At 45.9% G+C, this 18,176-nt stretch overlaps 1 protein-coding gene across 3 annotated transcripts; it reads left to right on the forward strand.

The window, feature by feature from the left end:
* The first annotated feature begins 3,427 nt into the window (after positions 1–3,427).
* Positions 3,428–5,905, forward strand: LOC138154128 (neural cell adhesion molecule 1-like). Of its 3 annotated transcripts, none has more exons than XM_069078629.1 (5): positions 3,428–3,787; positions 4,105–4,245; positions 4,385–4,519; positions 4,618–4,773; positions 4,949–5,905. In XM_069078629.1, the coding sequence occupies exons 1-5, from the start codon at positions 3,511–3,513 to the stop codon at positions 4,957–4,959; spliced, it is 720 nt and encodes a 239-aa protein (XP_068934730.1). In that variant the 5' UTR covers positions 3,428–3,510; the 3' UTR covers positions 4,960–5,905. The 3 variants fall into 3 exon arrangements, with proteins under 3 accessions (XP_068934730.1, XP_068934729.1, XP_068934731.1); XM_069078628.1 differs by having other exon boundaries at positions 5,098–5,905; XM_069078630.1 differs by lacking the exon at positions 4,385–4,519 and having other exon boundaries at positions 5,098–5,905.
* The last annotated feature ends 12,271 nt before the right edge of the window (positions 5,906–18,176 follow it).

The raw sequence follows: 18,176 nt of genomic DNA on the forward strand, positions 1-18,176 counted from the left end.
GCCTTCACTTAAACCCTCACATAGATGCACAAAAGTCCACAGTGGCACACACACAATGTACATCCATAGAGACCCATAAACATGTAAGACAAAATCTTCTACCCAGAAATTGCAGGAATGGTATACAATTTATTGAGTAAAAAGGGGGGGGGCACTCCTCCCCTATATCCCAGGTGAGTCTGGGGAGGGAGAGTTAGGGTCAGTGATGGTGGAGGGGTGAAGGGTGAAATAATTGGGGATGGGAGTCTGTGCCCCCTAGGTGAGGTAGTTGGCTATAATACAGGGTCCCAACTTGGGATGAGCAGACAAGGGGAAGAGGCTGGTTGGTTTCTGCAGGTGATCATCTTCCTCAGACATGACTGGAATGAGTAGACCAGAGGTAGAGAGAATGCAGTAAATAATGATGCCCAGGATGAAGGCCTAGATGGAAAGCCAGAGAACACCTTGCCTGTTGGAATGTTTGGTTTAGGGAGAGCAGAGACAATGTGTAAAGGGAGGCTGTATGTGTGTTTGTGGAAGGGAAACTGAATGAGGGACAGGAACCAGGCAAAGTAGTACCTGGGGAGGAAAAAGGACAGGTTATAGAGGGAGTGGAGAGGGTTGGGGACTGGTGGTCTGGGGAAGGGGCAGGTGAATCAAGGAGGAGTCCCATCTGTAGAGAGCAGGTGATACCCATGATGCCAAGGGGCAGACAGGAGAGGAAGGAGCTAACAGGCCTCCTCTGGTGGTGGTCACCACCATTATATCCATAGCCTGGATTTACTCCTTCCTCACGAATAGGAATGGGTGGGTAGCTGTCACAGAGGGGCAAGAAAGGGAAATGCACACAGTTAACTGGTCCCTACACCAGCATCTGCACCAAAGGTCTCCCTTACCAGAGTCCTAGCCTGGAATAGCTGACAACCTGGGCCCCTACCAAACTCTCTATTGCCCTCTTCATCCTAACCCTATCTCCTCATAACCTCTCCTTGCTCCAACCCCTTCTCACTTGAATCTTCATTCCCCAAAGTCCCCATAATGTCCCATATAACAGCCACATAACACCCACTGTAATTCCATCTATACCTTTTTCTCTTTGCTCTGTCATTTCCTCATACCCAGAAATATGTCTCACTTGACCTCCATATTAAACCCCTAACTCCCACCCCCTCATATCCTTCCAAACAAGCTCCACTCTAATCCCCACCCAACTAATATACCTATTCATCCTCTATAATTTGGCCCATTCTAACCTCCAAATCATTGCTCATCCCCCCACTGTATCCCTCCAAAGGCCAGCCTTAACATAGGCACACAGATCTACCCAGAATCCTGTCTAGAAGTTGGGTGATGGTGGAAACCCCAAGTATAATTTACTGGATCACAATTTTTTTTTCTTTTTGGAGGGCAGTTGGGGTTAAGTGACTTGCCCAAGGTCACACGACTAGTTTTTGTGTTAAGTGTCTAAGGTCCTAATTGAACTCAGGTCCTCCTGACTCTAGGGCCGGCGCTCTATTCACTGTGCCACCTAGCTGTCCCTGGATCACCAATTAAAGTGTGTGTGTGTGTGTGTGTGTGATTATGAGTGAATGACTTGCTTCACAGGGACTGAGAATCCAAAGTTTTCTGGTGTCTGAGAAAAGAAAGAGAGAGGGAAGGGGCCTTTAGTCAGGGAAGGGGCCTTTAGTCTGGAACAGGGTGCCAGGACCCTCAGTGGAGAGGTGGGGGGAGAAAAGAGTCAGGATGCCCTGTTGTGCTCCAGAAAGGGGACAAATGATGAAGCTGTGATGGCTGGGGTGGGTGGGATAGGGTTGGGGTGTGTGTGGAAGGGAGGAAGGGCTGGGCCTATTAGTTTATATTTCTCTAAAGGGAGAGAGGGCTCAAGATGAGCAACACCAGGTTTCTGAAGGAGGAGAGTTTCTGGGTAGGAGAAGCTATAAGCATGTTCAATGAATAGTGAAAGAATTTTAGAAAGAATAAATTCAGCAAGGAAGAATAGAGGAATGGGAACTATATGTTTATGGGGGAACAGAGATGGGGCGGGTCAAGGTTAGGAGTCAACTAAATGTGTTTCAGGTGGAGATGGGTGGAGAGCTCCGGAGATTTGGAATGAGGACCGAGGGAGCTAGGATCTTGAGGAATGGTGGGGACATTTATTAAATACCTACTATGTGTCAGGCACTGTTAGGCTGGGAAACAAAACAAAATAAAATCCAAACAGATCTTCCATTCCATTGGAAGTTGGAAAATTGTTATGAATGGGTCGAAGTTGTTCGGTTGAGTTAACGAGTTAATACCCTAACCCTCCGGGGTCTAGCCCTCTAAGCCTTTCCGTTGATTGGATGGTGCTAAAGGTCAGAGACCGAGCTTTTGAGTCCCCTCCCTCCCCCCAGTGGCCACACTGGCCCTGGGCTGTTCCACGCCCCTCTGGGCGACTCCAGGCTGGCTGGGGCTTGTAAATGGACTCGGGAAGAGGAGTGGGAGGGGATTGCGTCACTGGTCACCTGGAGGGGGGAGGGCAGCAGGATCTCCTATATCGGAGGCGGATTGGGGGTGGGGGTGGGCGAGGTCCTGTCCAGAGCCAGTGTCTCTCTCGACAACTCCCCCTTACTGTCTGGCCACCAGCCTTTGTGTCCCCAGCGTCGCCTCATGCCGCAGGACGGAAATCCTGGGGCGTGGGGCCGGGGCGACTGCTTCTCAGGGTCTTCTTTTAGTCTCAGCCCTGTGCGCATCGCCCTGGGACCCCCGCCCCAAGACCTGCGCCAGGAGCCATCCTTCCCGCTAATCTGTCAGCCCTGAGGAAAGGATAAATGGATGCGCCTCCCCCCCCCACCGCCCCCGCGGCCCCGGGGTCTGCGTGGCTGCTCCTCCCTAGAGAACCGAAGCATCCAAGGTCCTGGTCGCTATGACCCCTGGTGTTGCGTGACTTCTATTTCTGGCTGCCGCGGCAGGTGAGCGGGGACCGAGCATGGCGCCACCTAGGTCCCTGAGGAACTGGGGCGATCAGAGACTGGATTGGGCCTCCTGGGCCCCTGAGGGTTTAAAGGGTGTCTGAAGCTGAGAGGACTCATCTCTGGAGCCCCATGGGGCTGGGGGTTTCAGAGGCAGGGAGGCTGGATCTCCACGGGGTTAGGGGTGTCCAGGGCTGGGTGCTCTGGAGCCTCAGGATCTGGGACTGCTCAGACCTGGACAGATGGACGACCCTGAAGGGCTGGAGGTGAATAGGAGGGATCGGATTCATGGGTCCTTGAGAGACTAGGAGCTGCTTGGGTGGGCTCAGATGTTCTGGTACCATGAAAGGTCTGGGGGTGACTGAGCTTGCACGGCCGGGGCAGGGGCTGTCCAGCTAGGTTCAGGACACTCTCATGTCTTGCAGCCACAGTTCTGGGCAGGTCCGAGTTCCTGACCATCGTCCCGTCTCACGGAGACATTTACCTGGGCACTTCCTATTACTCCATCTGCAAAGGTGACGGGGGGGGGTCCCAATTATCTCACTCAGTATCTCTTGTGTCTGTGTCTCTTACTCCCCATATGCCTCTCCGGCTTCCACTTCATTCTTCTGCTGGGCTAGGTGCGTCATTTGCAATATCTGGCGGGGACACCGAAGCTCGCCTTCACTGGCTGGGACCTGATGGGGAGGAGGTAACTCTTGGAGGGTCCCCCTTTTCGGTCGAGCGCATCGATGAGGCTTCAGTGGGGCTGCGAGTGACGCTGAACGAGCCAGGTCAAGGTGGACCCCTAAAATGGGCGGCAGACACTGCAGACACAGGGGAGGAGGAGATACGCGAGATCCAACTCCGGGCCATCGGTGCGTGCATGCGTGTGTGTGTGTGAGTGTGTAAAGGGGGGAGGGGGAGACTCGGGAGATGGAGCACGAAGGGATTGTGGAGTAGGACTTGGGAGACCACTGGGGACACCAGGAGAATGGGAAAAGCGTAGGACCCCCCTGACTTGGAGAGTCTTCCTGTGAAACATGGGGGGAGATGGGGAATCCTAGAGATTGTGAAACATGGGTGAAAACGAGATGTAGTCCTGGCTGGGGCAGGACATGGAGAAAGGAGGTATTCCGGTAGAAAAGTCCAACAGAGCTCCACCTTCCCAGCCTCTTTCCCTCCTGCCACTCAGAGAGGTCTCGTATCTTCAGCCTTAACCTCAGCTCCGTCGTTGCGGAGGAGGGGTCCTTCTCGGAGCTGCAGTGCAAGGTCTCAGGGATTCCCGAGCCCAACATTACCTGGGAGCATCAGGGCTTGGTCCTGGGAGATAACGGTGAGTAAGGGGTTAGGGACCCGAATGCCTGGGTCCCTGAGCAGGAGGGGCCCGGAGACTAGACGTCTAGCTCCCTGAGGGAGCAGGGGTCTGGAGACAGGACATTTAAGCCTCTTCCGTCTCTCTGCTGCTCCCTTAGGTCGGGTGTCAGTGCAGGGTGGGACTCTGACTATCCGGGATCTGGAGCCCTCTGATGGCGGGGTTTACACTTGTGAGGGGTCCATAGCCGAACGCATGGAGAGCGCGCGGGAGAACGTGACGCTGAAAGTGACTTGTGAGCGCAGGGCGGGGTAGTGTTTCTTTGTCTTTTTCCCCTCTACCTTTTTGGGGCAGTCTATCCCCTCACACCCTCCTTTCCCTTCCACCTCGCAGTCCGTCCCCGGCTGGAGGGACCCAAGGGGAATGTGGTATGGACGCGCACTGACGGGGCTGGCGAACGGGGAGCTGACCCCGGAGCTCAGCCTCTCTTGGAGGGTCAGCGGCCTGCGGGAAGTTCGCCAGGGGGCGCCACATATACGCACCTTCCAGGTGAGTGTACTAGACACCCTGGTCTGGGACAGGAGATGGGGTGGGGAGTAGGGCGGGAGAGCCCAATGTCTGGGTCACTGAAGGGGTCTGCGTCCCCAGGGCGGTGGGATCTGGGAACTAGGTCCAAAGGCTCAGACACAGGAACTCTCCTCCCATTTCTGTCCTGCTGTCTCAGTTCACCCCTAAGGAGAAGACAGATTTCACCCCAATGAAACTCCTGACCTCTAGTCCCTTTGGCACATTGGAGCTGGAGATCCAGGTGCTGGAAGAAAGTGAGCTTGAGGCTAGGGAATCGGACCCCTAAGTCTCTTTCCCTTCCTCTAGACTTCTCTGAATCCTTCAAGGAGTGGGGATGGAGTGCTGGGAACCTGAGTTTCTGCTGGGGTTGATTTGGAGATGGGGGTCTGAATTCCTCAATCCTTGTTGCCTTTTGACATCAGTACCAGGGACGTTCAAGGACTGACTTTGGGTGTGACTGAGAGCCTAAAATTGGGAGTCTGAAGGTGCTGAAGCTGAAGGCCCAGATACCTCTGATTGGGGATAGGGCAGGACCCTGCAATTGTTTAGGGTGTGGGGATCCAAGATAACAGTGTCCTTAAAGGGGTGAGGAAGGAAGTTTAGGTCAAATGACTTCTCCTCTCTCTCTCCCCAAAGATTCACTGGTGCATTGTTTTCCCCTTGTCTCTCCATCCCCTTCCACCAGAGTCATTTTCCACAGTGCTGGGTCCTGGGGCCATTTCAGGCCTTGCCTTGGCCCTTCTACTCATTCTGGCCATGGGAGTAGAGGCCCTGTGCTGCCACTCTCATGTGCTGCTGCTACATGTGGGGCTCTTTGCCCAGGTTTCCCATTGCATTAAGATAGAGCAGGAACCGAGTGTCGAGTAGTGAGCCAGGCTGAGAGGGAGAGGGACTGGAAAGTATGAGGGTGGAAGGAGGACTCCCTTTGGTCCCAGTCAGAGGCCCCAGGACTGACCCCTGTCCTTTCTCCCTTCATCGTGTTGCAAGGAATCTTCGCAAGAAAAGCATTTCCCCTAGTGTCTAAAGGCTGGAGGCCTGAATACTGTGGTCTGGTGATTGTTGGGAAATTTGGGGGAGAGGTGGAAGGGGGATGGTTCCAACGTAGAATAAAGTTGATTTCATGACTTTTCCTGGTCTTTCTGATTCATTCTGGAGAGGGAAGAGGATGTGAAGAAATTAAGGGAGAGAACACCCGAGGTCCTCTGAAGGGGCTATTTTAAATGCCTAGGTTGGCAAAAGGGGAAGGCCTGCTTCCTCAAATGCCTGGATGCCTATCTCAAAGTGATTGGGATTGGGAACTGGAATCAGAGTAGGAAAGGATGAGACTGGTGTAACGAAGAGGACCAGCCCTGCACTGGGCCAGTTGGTTGGTGTTGGAGGTTGAGGCTGGGGCCTCTGGAGAGGACGAAGAAGGATGAGAAGGGTGGAGGGGGCTTGGGATTCACATCCTACACTGAGAGGGTACAATCAGTGAGGAATTGACCTTTGACTAATTGGTGTAGGAAACTCACTTTGGAATAGAGAGTTGTCTTAGAGTCACTGAGATATTAAGTGACTGACTCTTGGTCACAGAACCAACATGAATAAAAGCATGAAAAAGTAAGTGATTATTGTGTGCCAAGTACTGGGGTATACATATAAAAGCAAGGGTAGTTCTTTACTTCAAGTAGCTCACATTCTAATTGGAAAGTAAACCCTGTGGCCACAGAGGAACACTTTGGACTTAAAGATTCCAGAGATGGTAAGTGGGGCCAAAGGGAAGTAGGTTGACACACCCCATCCAGGGACAGTGGTAAAATTGATTTGATCATAGTTCATTTATGTTTCCATTACTAGAGGAAGGGAGGGAAAGAAAGGGCTAAAAGGAGATTGGTTTGAGAAAGAAATAGTGTTCTGGGAGAAGGGGCTAACAATCAGGAGTGTGTCGTATGTAGGCAGACTTGAACCCAGGTCTTTTTTACACCAAGGTTCTGTCTAATGCACCATGATGCCTCATTCTCCCCTATTATTTCCCTACTATTGAGCCTAAATTTGCTTCTCTGTAGAAGGTCTTTGGGGGTCTTCCTATTGGCATCCTGGTTAATGTCCTATTAAAATTATGGCACCTACCGTGTTTCCCCGATAATAAGACCTATCCCGAAAATAAGCCCTCCCCTTACTGTGTAAGATTCCTCTAAAATAAGCCCTCCCCGAAAATAAGCCCTATTGAGATTGCTACTGTAGTGAAGGTGATCCCCTGTGCGACACGCTACGCAGGCCACGCTCCGAGCTGCAGCAGTGAGCGCGTCATCCTGTTCTTCCCCAGTGATTTGCTTATTGAATAAAGGTACATTTTTTTGTTCACATTTACCTGTTTATTAAAATTGCTGTCAATGTTCATTAAAATAAGCCCTCCCCTGAAAATAAGCCCTCTGGTGTTTTTCTGTCCAAAAAAAAAATAATAAGACAGTGTCTTATTATCGGGGAAACACGGTAGAAAAGAAAGGATTAAATAATTAAGGACCTGAATTGAATCCTGAGACCTGTTACCATAGGTGCCAATGTACCGATCCTTTTCCCTATCTGGGCCTCAGTTTACTCCTCCGTACAATAAGAGGGATGTTCTGTGTGCTCCTGTCTATCTTGGACAGTCCTGATGTCACATTCTTGATGACATACTTGTGATCCTGAGAAAGGGATGAGGGTAGAAGAACAGCTTCTTGGGGGAGAGAGGTCATGGTGAGAAAACACATGACCTGAAAACTCAGGGATACAAGAATGTCCAGGATGAGAGATGTGATAAATTAAAAAGTCAAAGAGAGTCCAAGAAAGATAAGGATTCAGAATAGACCATGGATTTAGTAGCTAAAAGATAGAGTGATTTCAGGAAAGTAATAGAACTTAAGGCCACGTGACAGTGAAAGATAGGACTAGAATCTAGCACTCATTGTGCCTTGAGTGTTTGTCTTCCACAAGCTTATAGAATGGCAGCATGTAACTGTATTAAATATCCAACAAGGCAATGCAATGACTTGCTGACAAGTTGGTATGCTACCGGCATCCATCAGTGATCCTCCCTCATTCCCACCCAAATCAAGACCAAAAACATGTGACGGATATTTGGACCCTACACTGGGAAGATTTCATAGAATCCTAGCTCAAGAGCTGGAAGGGACCTCACATGTCAACCTTTTAAGACTATATACGTAATGGATGGCAGAAATGGATTTGAACCGAGGTCCTCTGACTCCAATTTGGGCTTGCTAGGGTTGAGGATTCCAAAAATTAAGGGACAACAGGGGACACCCTGGAAAGTCACCCTTATCAAAATCTATTGGTTCACTTTTGGACCCTGAAATTCTGGCCTCTGATGCTCAAAGTGAGGGAGATGGGATATCCTCTTAGTCCCCCTTGCTGTGTGTTCCTACAAGCTTGGCAAAAACAGAGAAGTAGAGTCTGAAGTCCAAGAGGCAGTGTATGGTTGAAATAACACTCTGCAGTCAGAGGACCCAAGTTTCAATCCCCATTCTGCCTTTTACTCCTTTGGGCAAATCAGTTCTCCTCTCTGGGCCTCTGTTTTCTTTTTGGTAAAATGAGGGGTTGACTTCCTGAGGTCCTTCCATTCACTGAGGGGTCGGCCAGGCTTTTGGAGCACCTGCCTCTACAGGTCAGAGTGCAGGTGGCCTCTCCCTTTCCTCTGACCGGGGCTGCCTAGAAACAATCAGGCTAATTGACGGATCCCAAGACTTAGCCGATATGAGAATCATGAACTCCACTCTCTCCCGTGAGATGGAGGAGGACGAGGCCCTACTGCTTATATCACCACTGCCTCCTAAAACCCTCCAGGCCTTACCTGCCACCTGCCCTGCCTGTATGCCTCGAGAATGACCCATGGAGGAGGGGCCTTACCATCTGCCCTACTGCTGGCCCCTTAGCAGCGGAATTTCCTCATGTGTTGTGCTTCCCAGGTAGAAGGTGAGCTCCTTGAGAACAGAGACTGGCCAGCTTTTTCTGTTTGTCTCCCTGATCCTTAGCACAGTACTGGGCACATAGTAAGGGCTTTCATTCAAGGGCAAGGAGTTTCCAGTTCAACGATTTGGTTGAAAACGATTGTTGGTCCTCCCAGAAATATTGAACTAAGTAAGACAAAGAGAAAGTAAAATCTTGTTGAAAACGTGCCCTTCTACTTGACTGCTTTCTAAAACCACCCTTTGGAACCTATGGGCTCCCGATCACCCGCCCTGCCCGAGCCCCATGGCGAATTGCTTGGCGCAGTTCTCAGTTATCTCTGCCTGGCTTCAGAGCAGAACCTGAATGGGGGCACTTTTGCTCCCAGTTCAATCAATCAACACAAATCTATGAAGCACCCACTATGACAGGGTTTGTGTTAAGTGCTAGATTTACAAAGAGAAGAATCAAAGTTCCTGCCCTCACGGATCCTCCCCTCGTTCTGATGGGGAGGCAAGATGTACATTTGTTCAGAATGTATTGAGTAGTTTGAGGTGGAAAGGGGCATTAGCAACTCAGGAGATCAAGAAAGGCCACAGGTAGGGAGTTGGCAGTTCTTCTGAGTCTAGAAAGAAACTCAAGATCCTTTGAGGTGAAGGTGAATCAGTCAATCAGTCAGTCAATATGCATTTATTAAATGTTTACAATCAATAAGCAGTGAACTGAGTGCGGGAGATAAAAATAAAGGAGAAAATAGTCCTCAAGGAGTTCACATCCTAAAGGGAAAATAACAGAGGAAAAGTACAAAGGCCAGTCTAACTGGAGAGTAGAATTCATGGAGAGGAGTAAGGTGTAAGAAGACTGGAAAGGTGGGAGGGGGCTAGCTTATGAAAGGCTTTGGATATCAAACAGAGGATTTGGTATTTGATCAAGGAGGCAATAGGGAGTGACTGGGACTTCTTGAGGAGGAGAGGTGAGGTGGTAGGATTTGTGCTTTTGAAAAATCATCTTGGCAATGGAGTGGAGGTTGGAGCTGAGTGGGGAGAAAGCTGAGGCAGGAATATCAGTTAAAAAGCTATTGCTGCGGTGCAGGTGACTGGTGATGAGGGTCTATGACTGTGAGAGTGGAAAGAAGGGGGTTTATATGAGAAACGAGGAGATTTGGTATTGGATTGGATATATCCGGTGAGTGAGAGGGAGGAACTGAGGTGACTGGGGGGAGGCTGGTGTCCTGGACAGCCATAAGAAAGTTCAGGAGAGAGGAGAGTTTGGAAGGTGAAGGGTGGGGGTGGGGATAATAAATTCTGTTTTGGGCATGTTGAGTAAGAGATGCTTATGGCATGTCTAATTCAAGATGGCCAGTAGGCATTCAATGATTCATTAGTTTCCTTTGCCAGATCTTTACACAGGTTGCGCCCACTAACCATGGGTGTCCTGAGGGCTCTATCCTGGGTCTTCTCTTCTTCTCTATACTGTTTCACTTGGTGATCTCATCAGAGCCATGGATTTAATAACCATCTCTTTGTTGATGATTCTTAGATCTATTGATCCATCCCAAACCTCCCTCCTGACCTCCAGTCTCACATCTCTTACCACTGGATATCCCAATAGACACATTAAACTGAATATGTCCAAGGCTGAACTAATTAGCTTTCTTCCCAAATCCTTTGGTCATCCTGATTTCCTAATTACTGCCAAGGACACCACCAATCTCCTGGTCCCCCAGGCTCAAAACATTGACTCCTTACTCTTTCTCACTACTACTCCCTTCTAATCAGTTACTGAGTCTAGTCCATTCTACTTACCTGACATCTCTTATATATGCCTCCCTCTTGTCTCTAATACCATTACTTTATGCCCGGACTTTTACAGTATTCTGCTGGTGGGTCTGCCTATCTCAAGTCTCTCTGTGTTCCAATCTATTCCCCACTCAATTGGTGATCTTCCTTAAGCACAGGTCTGACCATTCAATAAAATCCTCTGGCTTTTACAATCCATCATGACCTGCCCTCATTGCTGTTCCTCACACAAGATACTTATCTCCTGAGTCCTGCATTTTCAGTGGCCTTTCTCCATGCCTGGAATACTCTCCTGCCTCTTTCCTGACTTCTGGCTTTTCTGGTTTCCTTCAAGGCTCAGTTAAATTCCCACCTTCTGCAAGAAACTTTTTCAAGTAACTTAATCTCTCTTTGCCTCAGTTTTCTCAATGGCAAAATGGGTATAATAATAGCAGCTCCCTTGCACAGTTATTGTGAGGGTCAAGTGAGATAATATTTGTAAAGTGCTTGGCACCGTGCCTGACATGTAGTAGACATTATATAATGCTTCCCCTTCCCCTTCCCCCTCTTCCTTATTCCCTGTAATGCTAGTGCCTTCCCTGTATTGATCACTTCAAATTTATTTTGTGCATGTCTTGATTGTTCATAACTGTTTGCATTTAGCACAGTGCCTGGCACACAGTAGGTGCTTTAATAAATACTTGTTGACTGACTGATGAGACAGAAGCTCAGGAGAGAGACTAGGGATGGATATATAGATGCAGATGATAACTGAATGTAGGAAGGTTGATGAGATCTCAGAGTGAGACAGTACAGAGGGAAAAGATCCTAAGCAGTTATGACCTGGATGAAGATCCAGCTAAGGAGAAGCCAGACAGATGAGAGGAGAAGCAGGAGGGAGCAACATTGATGATGAGGAGGGAGAGTATTCCAGGTGTGGGGGACAGACAGTGAAAATGCTGGAGGCAGGAGATGGAGTGCCTTGTGCTAGGCACCGTGCTAATTATTGAAGACATAAAGAAAGGCAAAAGTACAGTCCCTGCCTTCAAGGAGGTCACTTTCTTTCTTTTCCTTTTTAAAAATAATTTCCATTTATTTATTTATACATCACACTTTTCTTTTTAAATTTTGAGTTCCAAATTTTCTCCCTTTCGCTCATCCCTTGCCCACCTGCTGAGAAGACAAGCAATATGATACCAATTATACATGTGAAATCATGTAAAAATTATTTCTTTATTATTCATATTTCAAGAAAAATAAAGAAAGTGAGAAAATTATACTTCAGTGTGCACTCAGAGTTCAGTAGTTCTTTCTTTAGAGGTGAATAGCATTTTTTTTCATCATGGGTCTTTTGGAATTGTCTTGGATCGTTGTATTGATCAGAGTAGCCAAGTTTTTAACCAGTTGATGTTCATTAAACATTGCTGTTACTGTGTACAATGATTCATCAGTTCTTCTTCACTTTGCATCAGTTCATTTACGTATTGTCATGTTTTTTCTGAAACCACCTCCTTCATCACTTCCCACAGCACAATAGTATTCTTACATTCATATACCACAACTTCTTCCAGTTGATGTGTATCCCCTCAATTTCCAATTCTTTGCCACCACAAAAAAGAGCTGCTATAAATATTTTTGTACATATAGGTCTTTTTCCTTTTTTTATCTCTCTGGGATAAAGACCTAGTAGTGGTATTGCTACGTCAAAGGGTATTCATCACTTTATAGCACTTTGGGCATAGTTACAAATTTCTCTCCAGAATGGCTGAATCAGTTCACAACTCCACCAAAAGTGCATTAGTGTTCTGATTTTCCCATGTCTCCTCCAACATTTGTCATTTTCCTTTTCTGTCATGTTAGCCAATCTCAGTGTGTGGTGGTAGCTGAGAGTTGTTTTAATTTGTACTTTTTAAATCAATAGTTTATTATCCTCCTTCCCTATAATCGTTGTCTAGACTTCCCTATTGCCTCCTTGCTACCTATTTGTAAATCTCTTCCTGTCTCTACAATAAAAATTTCCACTTTCTCTCCTAATGCCCCTTGCCTAAGACTCTGCCAGAACCTCACCTCACATGCTATTATTAAATCAAAATTTTTTTTCATATGATTGTAGATAGCTTTGGTTACTTTTTCTGTAAACTGCCTATTCATATTCTTTGACCATTTATCAATTGAGGAATGGCTCTTATTTCTATAAATTTGATTCAGTTTTCTATATATATGAGGGATGAAACCTTATTTTTTTTCCACAGTAATGATTACCAACTATGTATTTCTCTCCATCTTGTCTTCCTCCTGTTTATCCTGCTGTCTCTTTCTTTTCACCCTGTCATTCTCACAAGTGTTTTGCTTTTGATTTTTACCTCTCCATTTTGCCCTCTTCTACCAACCCCATCTCCCTTCTTTTATCCTCTCCCCTTCCTACTTTCCTGTATAGCAAGATAGATTTCTACACCCAACTGAGTATGTGTGTGTGTGTGTGTGTGTTATTCTCTCTTTGAACCAGTTCTGATGAGAGTAAGATTCATGTGCTCACCTCCTCTTTCCCCCTATCTTATCAACCATTATAAAATATCTTTCAGATCTCTTTTATGTCATATTGCCTCCCTTTCCCCTTCTCTCAGTGTGTTCTTCTTTCTCACCCTTTAATTTTTTTAATCATTCTATCATATTCAACTCACACCTGTGCTTTCTGTCTATGTATACTCCCTTGACTGGATTCTTAAAGTGACCTATTCACTGAATGGGTGTTGCCTCACTCATAGCAAGAATCTGAAAAGGTTTTGCCTAAAAGGGTCAGGGTCTCCTATTGTATCCTGGGCCATTTCCAGTCATCCTTATGAATATCAGGTCACTGGATCCAGATGGCTCTGGAGGAGAAAGTGAGGCTGGTGGCCTTGCACTGCCCTCCCTCACTCAAATCAAAGTCAATTGCAAGTCATGACATAATCTCCCTGATGTCATGATCCTCTTTTTGAGAATAAAAGACAACTACATAGCCTTCTAACTGCCCTTATAATGAGAAAGTTCTTAGGAGTTACATGTATTATTTTCCCATGTAGGAATGTAAACAGTTTAATCTTTTTAAATCCCTCATACTCTCTCTTTCCTGTTTATGTTTCCTGTTTTTCCTGTTATGCTTCTTTTGAGTCTTGTATTTGAAAGTCAAATTTTCTATTCAATTCTAGACTTTTCATCAAGAATGCTTCAAAGTCCTCTGTCTTATTGAATTCCTGCTCTCCACCCTCCCCCCGCCCAAGGATAATATTCAGTTTTGCTGGGTAGGTGATTCTTGGTTGTAATCCTTGCTCTTTTGTCCTCCAGAATATCATATTCCAAGCCCTCTTATCCTTTAATGTAGAAGCTACTAAATCTTGTATTATCCTGACTGTGGCTCTACAATATTTGAATTGTTTCTTTTTGGCTGCTTGCAATATTTTCTCCCTGACCTGGGAGTTCTAGAATTTGGCTATAATGTTCCTTGGAGTTTTCAATTTGGGATGTCTTTTAGGAGGTGATTAGTGGATACTTTCAATGTCTATTTTACACTCTGGTTATAGAAAATCAGGGCAGTTTTTCTTGATGATTTCTTGAAATATGATGTCTAGGCTCTTTTGTTTTTGACTGTGGCTTTCAGTAGTCTAATAATTTTAAAATTATCTCTGCTGGATCTATTTTCCAAGTCAGTTGTTTTTCCAGTGAGATATTTCACATGTCCTTCTATTTTTTCATTCTTTTGATTTTGTATGATTAATTCTTGATTTCTCATAGAGTCATTAGCTTCCACTTGCCCAATTCTAATTTTTAAGGAATAATTTTCTTCAGTAAGCTTTTGCACCTTCTTTTCTATTTGTCCAATTCTAATTTTTAAGGACTTCTCTTCAGTGAATTTTTGTATGTCTTTTCTCACTTGGCTATCTCCTGTAATCTCTTTCTGACCCGTTGTCTCTCCCTCTTACCATCTCTGGGCTGAGAGCTCCTGATGCTGTTGCTTTTGTTGAGGCTGTTGTTACTGCTGCCCCTGGGTGTGTGGGCTTGAGACAGACCTCTACCCCAGTGTTACAGACTTCTGCTTTTCTTAGGCCAGAAAAATGTCTTACCCTGATCTTTTGTTGTCTCTGCTGCTCTGAAACTTGATTTGAGGTTATTTTAAAGCTTTTTGGAGGAGAATGTTGAGAGAGTTCAGCTGAGTGACTGCCCCTATTCTGTCATATTGGCTCTGCCCCCTCAGAGAAAAAAATTAGATCACTTTCTTTTTTTTAAAGCAATCGGGGTTAAGTAACTTGCTCAAGGTTACACGGCCCGTTATTGCTGGGTGTGGTGCTGAGTATCTGAGCCCGGATTTGATCCAGGTCATCCCGACACTGGAGCCGGTGCTCTTACTCGCTGAGCCACCTGACCACCCCTAGATCACTTTCTAATATCCTTTCTATAATGTCCTCTCAGTCTCCCTTATTTTCCTTCCTCCCTATCATCTTTGTCTAGACTTCCCTATTGCCTCCTTGCTACCTATTTGTAAATCTCTTCTTGTCTCTACAATAAAAATTTCCACTGTCTCTCCTAATGACTTTGCCTAAAACTCTGCCAGAATCCCACCTCCCATGGTATCCTTTTCCTTTAATGCCTTTTAGACCCCCCCCCAGTTTTTTTCTCTCCCCCCACCCTATAACCTCCTCTTTATCCACTTTATAACCCTCTTTGTCTCTTCCTGTATCCTCTCTGTCTCCTTCCCTGTCCCTCCAATCACCCTGTCTTATTATAAGTGTAGTTCCTCTCCACTGATGCATCTATCCTTGAGATAGTCACCAAAAAAAGGAAAGACAGTTGAGGGTGATAGTCTATGAGGCACCATCTGGAATGGTACCTCAGAACACGATTTGAGCCTGGGCCACAGTGGGGAGCTCGTGAGCTGGGCTACCAGGCCTAAGTCTTTTTCACCCTGGGGCTTCCTGCCAGGATTCCTCTTCATGAACAACCATCCAGGGCCTGCCGAGGTTCTCCTCAGCTCCATCTAAAATACATAAAGATCCTTAGGGGACAATATTTCAGAATCGACTTCTGCTCTGGTTCCGATCAAGGACTGTCACGTGACTGAAAGGAAGGCACATTGACCTTAAAAATGAGAGTGCTTTTATTATATGAGATCAGAATGAAAAAAGACACCATGTTCCCAGCCAGCTCTTTGCTTTGATATGGATCTCAAAGAAAAAATTCCACTTTTGGAGTTTAGCCAGTTGTTCCCAGATAAAATCAAGTGACCTTTTGGGAGAAGCCTATTCTCTTTCCTCTCATTGGATGGGGAGAAGTTATCTCACCAATTAGCAGTACAGCTACCAGGGTCTCATTAAGCAGGTCAGTGGAGGACTTGGTGGAATGCCCCAAATATTCCTTTCCCTAATTCTCTGCTTAACATTTTGCTATCCTGTCTCTGCTTTCAAATGAGATAATACTGTAAAACCTGGTACATAGTGAGCATCCAATAAGTGCTTAATCCCTTTCCCCTCTGGAGGGTCTCCAACAGGCCTCTCCAGGGGGCTACAAACACTTTGGTAGTTTAGGAGCTGGTTTTCCTTACTGTACCTTCTTGACCCTCAGTTTCCTCATTTGTGAAAGGAGTAGCTTTTACCACTAGATCACTGGTCCTAAGTCAATGAGCCTCCCTGGTCTTGGTTTTTTCATCCATAAAATGAGGGGATTGGACTAGGTGCCTTTTGAGGAACCTTCTTGTTTCTTCCAATAAGTGTAAGTTTTGTAAGAGCGGGAGCTGTTTCATTTTTGTATTTATAACTCCAGTCAGTCAACAAACATTAGCTAGGCTTACTGTGTGCCAGGCTCTGTTCTAAGCTCTGCAGATACACAGAAACAATGCAAAAACATGCCCTCAAGAAGCATACATTGCCTGGAATGCTCTCCCTCCTCTGCTCTGACTACTGTCCTTCCTGGATTCCTTTAAATCTCAATTAAAATCCCATCTTTTACTGCCAAACCCTCTTAATTTCAATGCCTTCTATCCATTATTTTATGGCATAATTTTCTATTTAAACTATATATAACTCGTTCTTTATGTATTTGTTTGATGGCTGTCTTTTCTATTAGATTGTAAGCTCCTATATATTTAATCTGTTCTAAGTATACAAACACTTGTGTATTTATAAAATATTGTTGTTGTTCAGTAGTGTTCAACTCTTTGTGACCCCAGGGACCATAGCATGAAATACTGGCCATGGGGTTTTCTTGGTAAAGATACTGAAGTGGTTTGCCATTTTCTTCTCCAGTGGATTAAGGCAAACAGAGGTTAAGTGACTTGCCCAGGGTCACATTGCTTATAAGTGTCTCAAGCTAGATTTGAATTCAGGTCTTCCTGACTCCAGGCCCAGGGCTGTATCCACTGAGCCCTCTGGCTGCCTCTGTTTATAAATGGAAGGTATTCTCAGAAGGAAGGCACCTGCAAGGGGAGGAGGAGAGATTGGGAAAGCCCTCCTGCAGAAAGTAGGATTTGTGTTGAGTCTTGAAGGAAGTTAATAGGTGAAGATGAAAAGGGAGAAGCCTTCCAGGAATGAGGGACAGTTACTATGTGCAAGACACCATACTAGGCATGAAGGATATGAAAATACAATAATCTCTACTGTTAATGGAGCTTATATTCTATTGTAGGAACATGATATTTAAAAATACGTGATACTTTTATGGCATAATACTTTGTACACTGTGTGTCACTTGGGAACCACAACTGTAGTTGAAGCATTCCAAATGTTCTCTTGAGTTATTTTCCTTTGTTTGGTTGTTTTTTAGTTGTGTCTGACTCTTTGTGACCCCATTTGGGGTTTTCTCAGCAAAGATACTGGAGTGGTTTGCCATTTCCTTCTTCAGTTCATTTGACAGATGAAGAAACTGAAGCAAACAGGGTTAAGTGACTTACCCAAGGTCACACAGCTAGTAAGTGTCTGAGGCGAGGTTTGAATTCAGGAAGATGAGTCTTCCTGACTCCAGGTCCAGCACTCTATGCACTATGGTGCCACCTAGCTGCTCAAGCTATCTTCCTTAGGTCTGTAGAAAGGAGGCAGCAGTATTCCTATGTTAATTATCCATCTAGGGAGGAAAATACCTGAGTTGTCTACTAAATAGTCTCTCCTTGAACCACTAGTCCAATAGCCTTCTAAGTTCTTTTCTGATATTTGTGTGCAGCTTTCCAAAAGGGCACAAATTCCCCCTCCCAGAAGGCAACTCGATCTTTAAATCCAAACCATGGCCAGTGGATTCTAATGGTATCCCTGAGCAGTTCAAAACCTGTGTGAGTTAAATTCAGAATTAAAGATTGGGGATATATAAAATGTAACTCAAATTATTTAAAGTAGGAAATCTATGGTTCTAAACTCCAGTGCACATCTGCATTTCTTTGTCTGAATCACCTTCCCTCCCCACCCCTCACCCCCATTCATAGCACATAGACACTCAACATATTGTGACCACATACTTTGTTGGGTATAGTGAAAAAGAAAGGAAAAATGTTAAGTATCCCTACATGGAAATCTGTATTTCTAACTATTTCCCTAAACACCTCCCAAGTACCTTCCTAATTCTTCATATTGAAGGCAAGGGATTTCTGAAATCCTTTCAGTCACAGATCATGGAAAGGGAATAAGGGGAAGGAGAGGATGTGTGTCTGAAACTCCAATTCTG

The sequence above is a fragment of the Petaurus breviceps genome, unplaced genomic scaffold (assembly GCF_028583685.1).
Source record: "Petaurus breviceps papuanus isolate PSGF00001 unplaced genomic scaffold, PetGlider_PUasm1.0 91041, whole genome shotgun sequence".
Taxonomy (NCBI): Eukaryota; Metazoa; Chordata; class Mammalia; order Diprotodontia; family Petauridae; genus Petaurus; species Petaurus breviceps.

Excerpts from the sequence above, each read along its gene's own strand:
- LOC138154128 (XM_069078628.1), top strand. The coding sequence starts at position 3,511 with ATGCCTCTCCGGCTTCCACTTCATTCTTCTGCTGGGCTAGGTGCGTCA. Across the intron at positions 4,520-4,617 it reads CGTGACGCTGAAAGTGACTT|TCCGTCCCCGGCTGGAGGGA; the intron begins GTGAGCGCAGGG and ends TCCACCTCGCAG. Across the intron at positions 4,774-5,097 it reads CACATATACGCACCTTCCAG|ACTTCTCTGAATCCTTCAAG; the intron begins GTGAGTGTACTA and ends CCCTTCCTCTAG.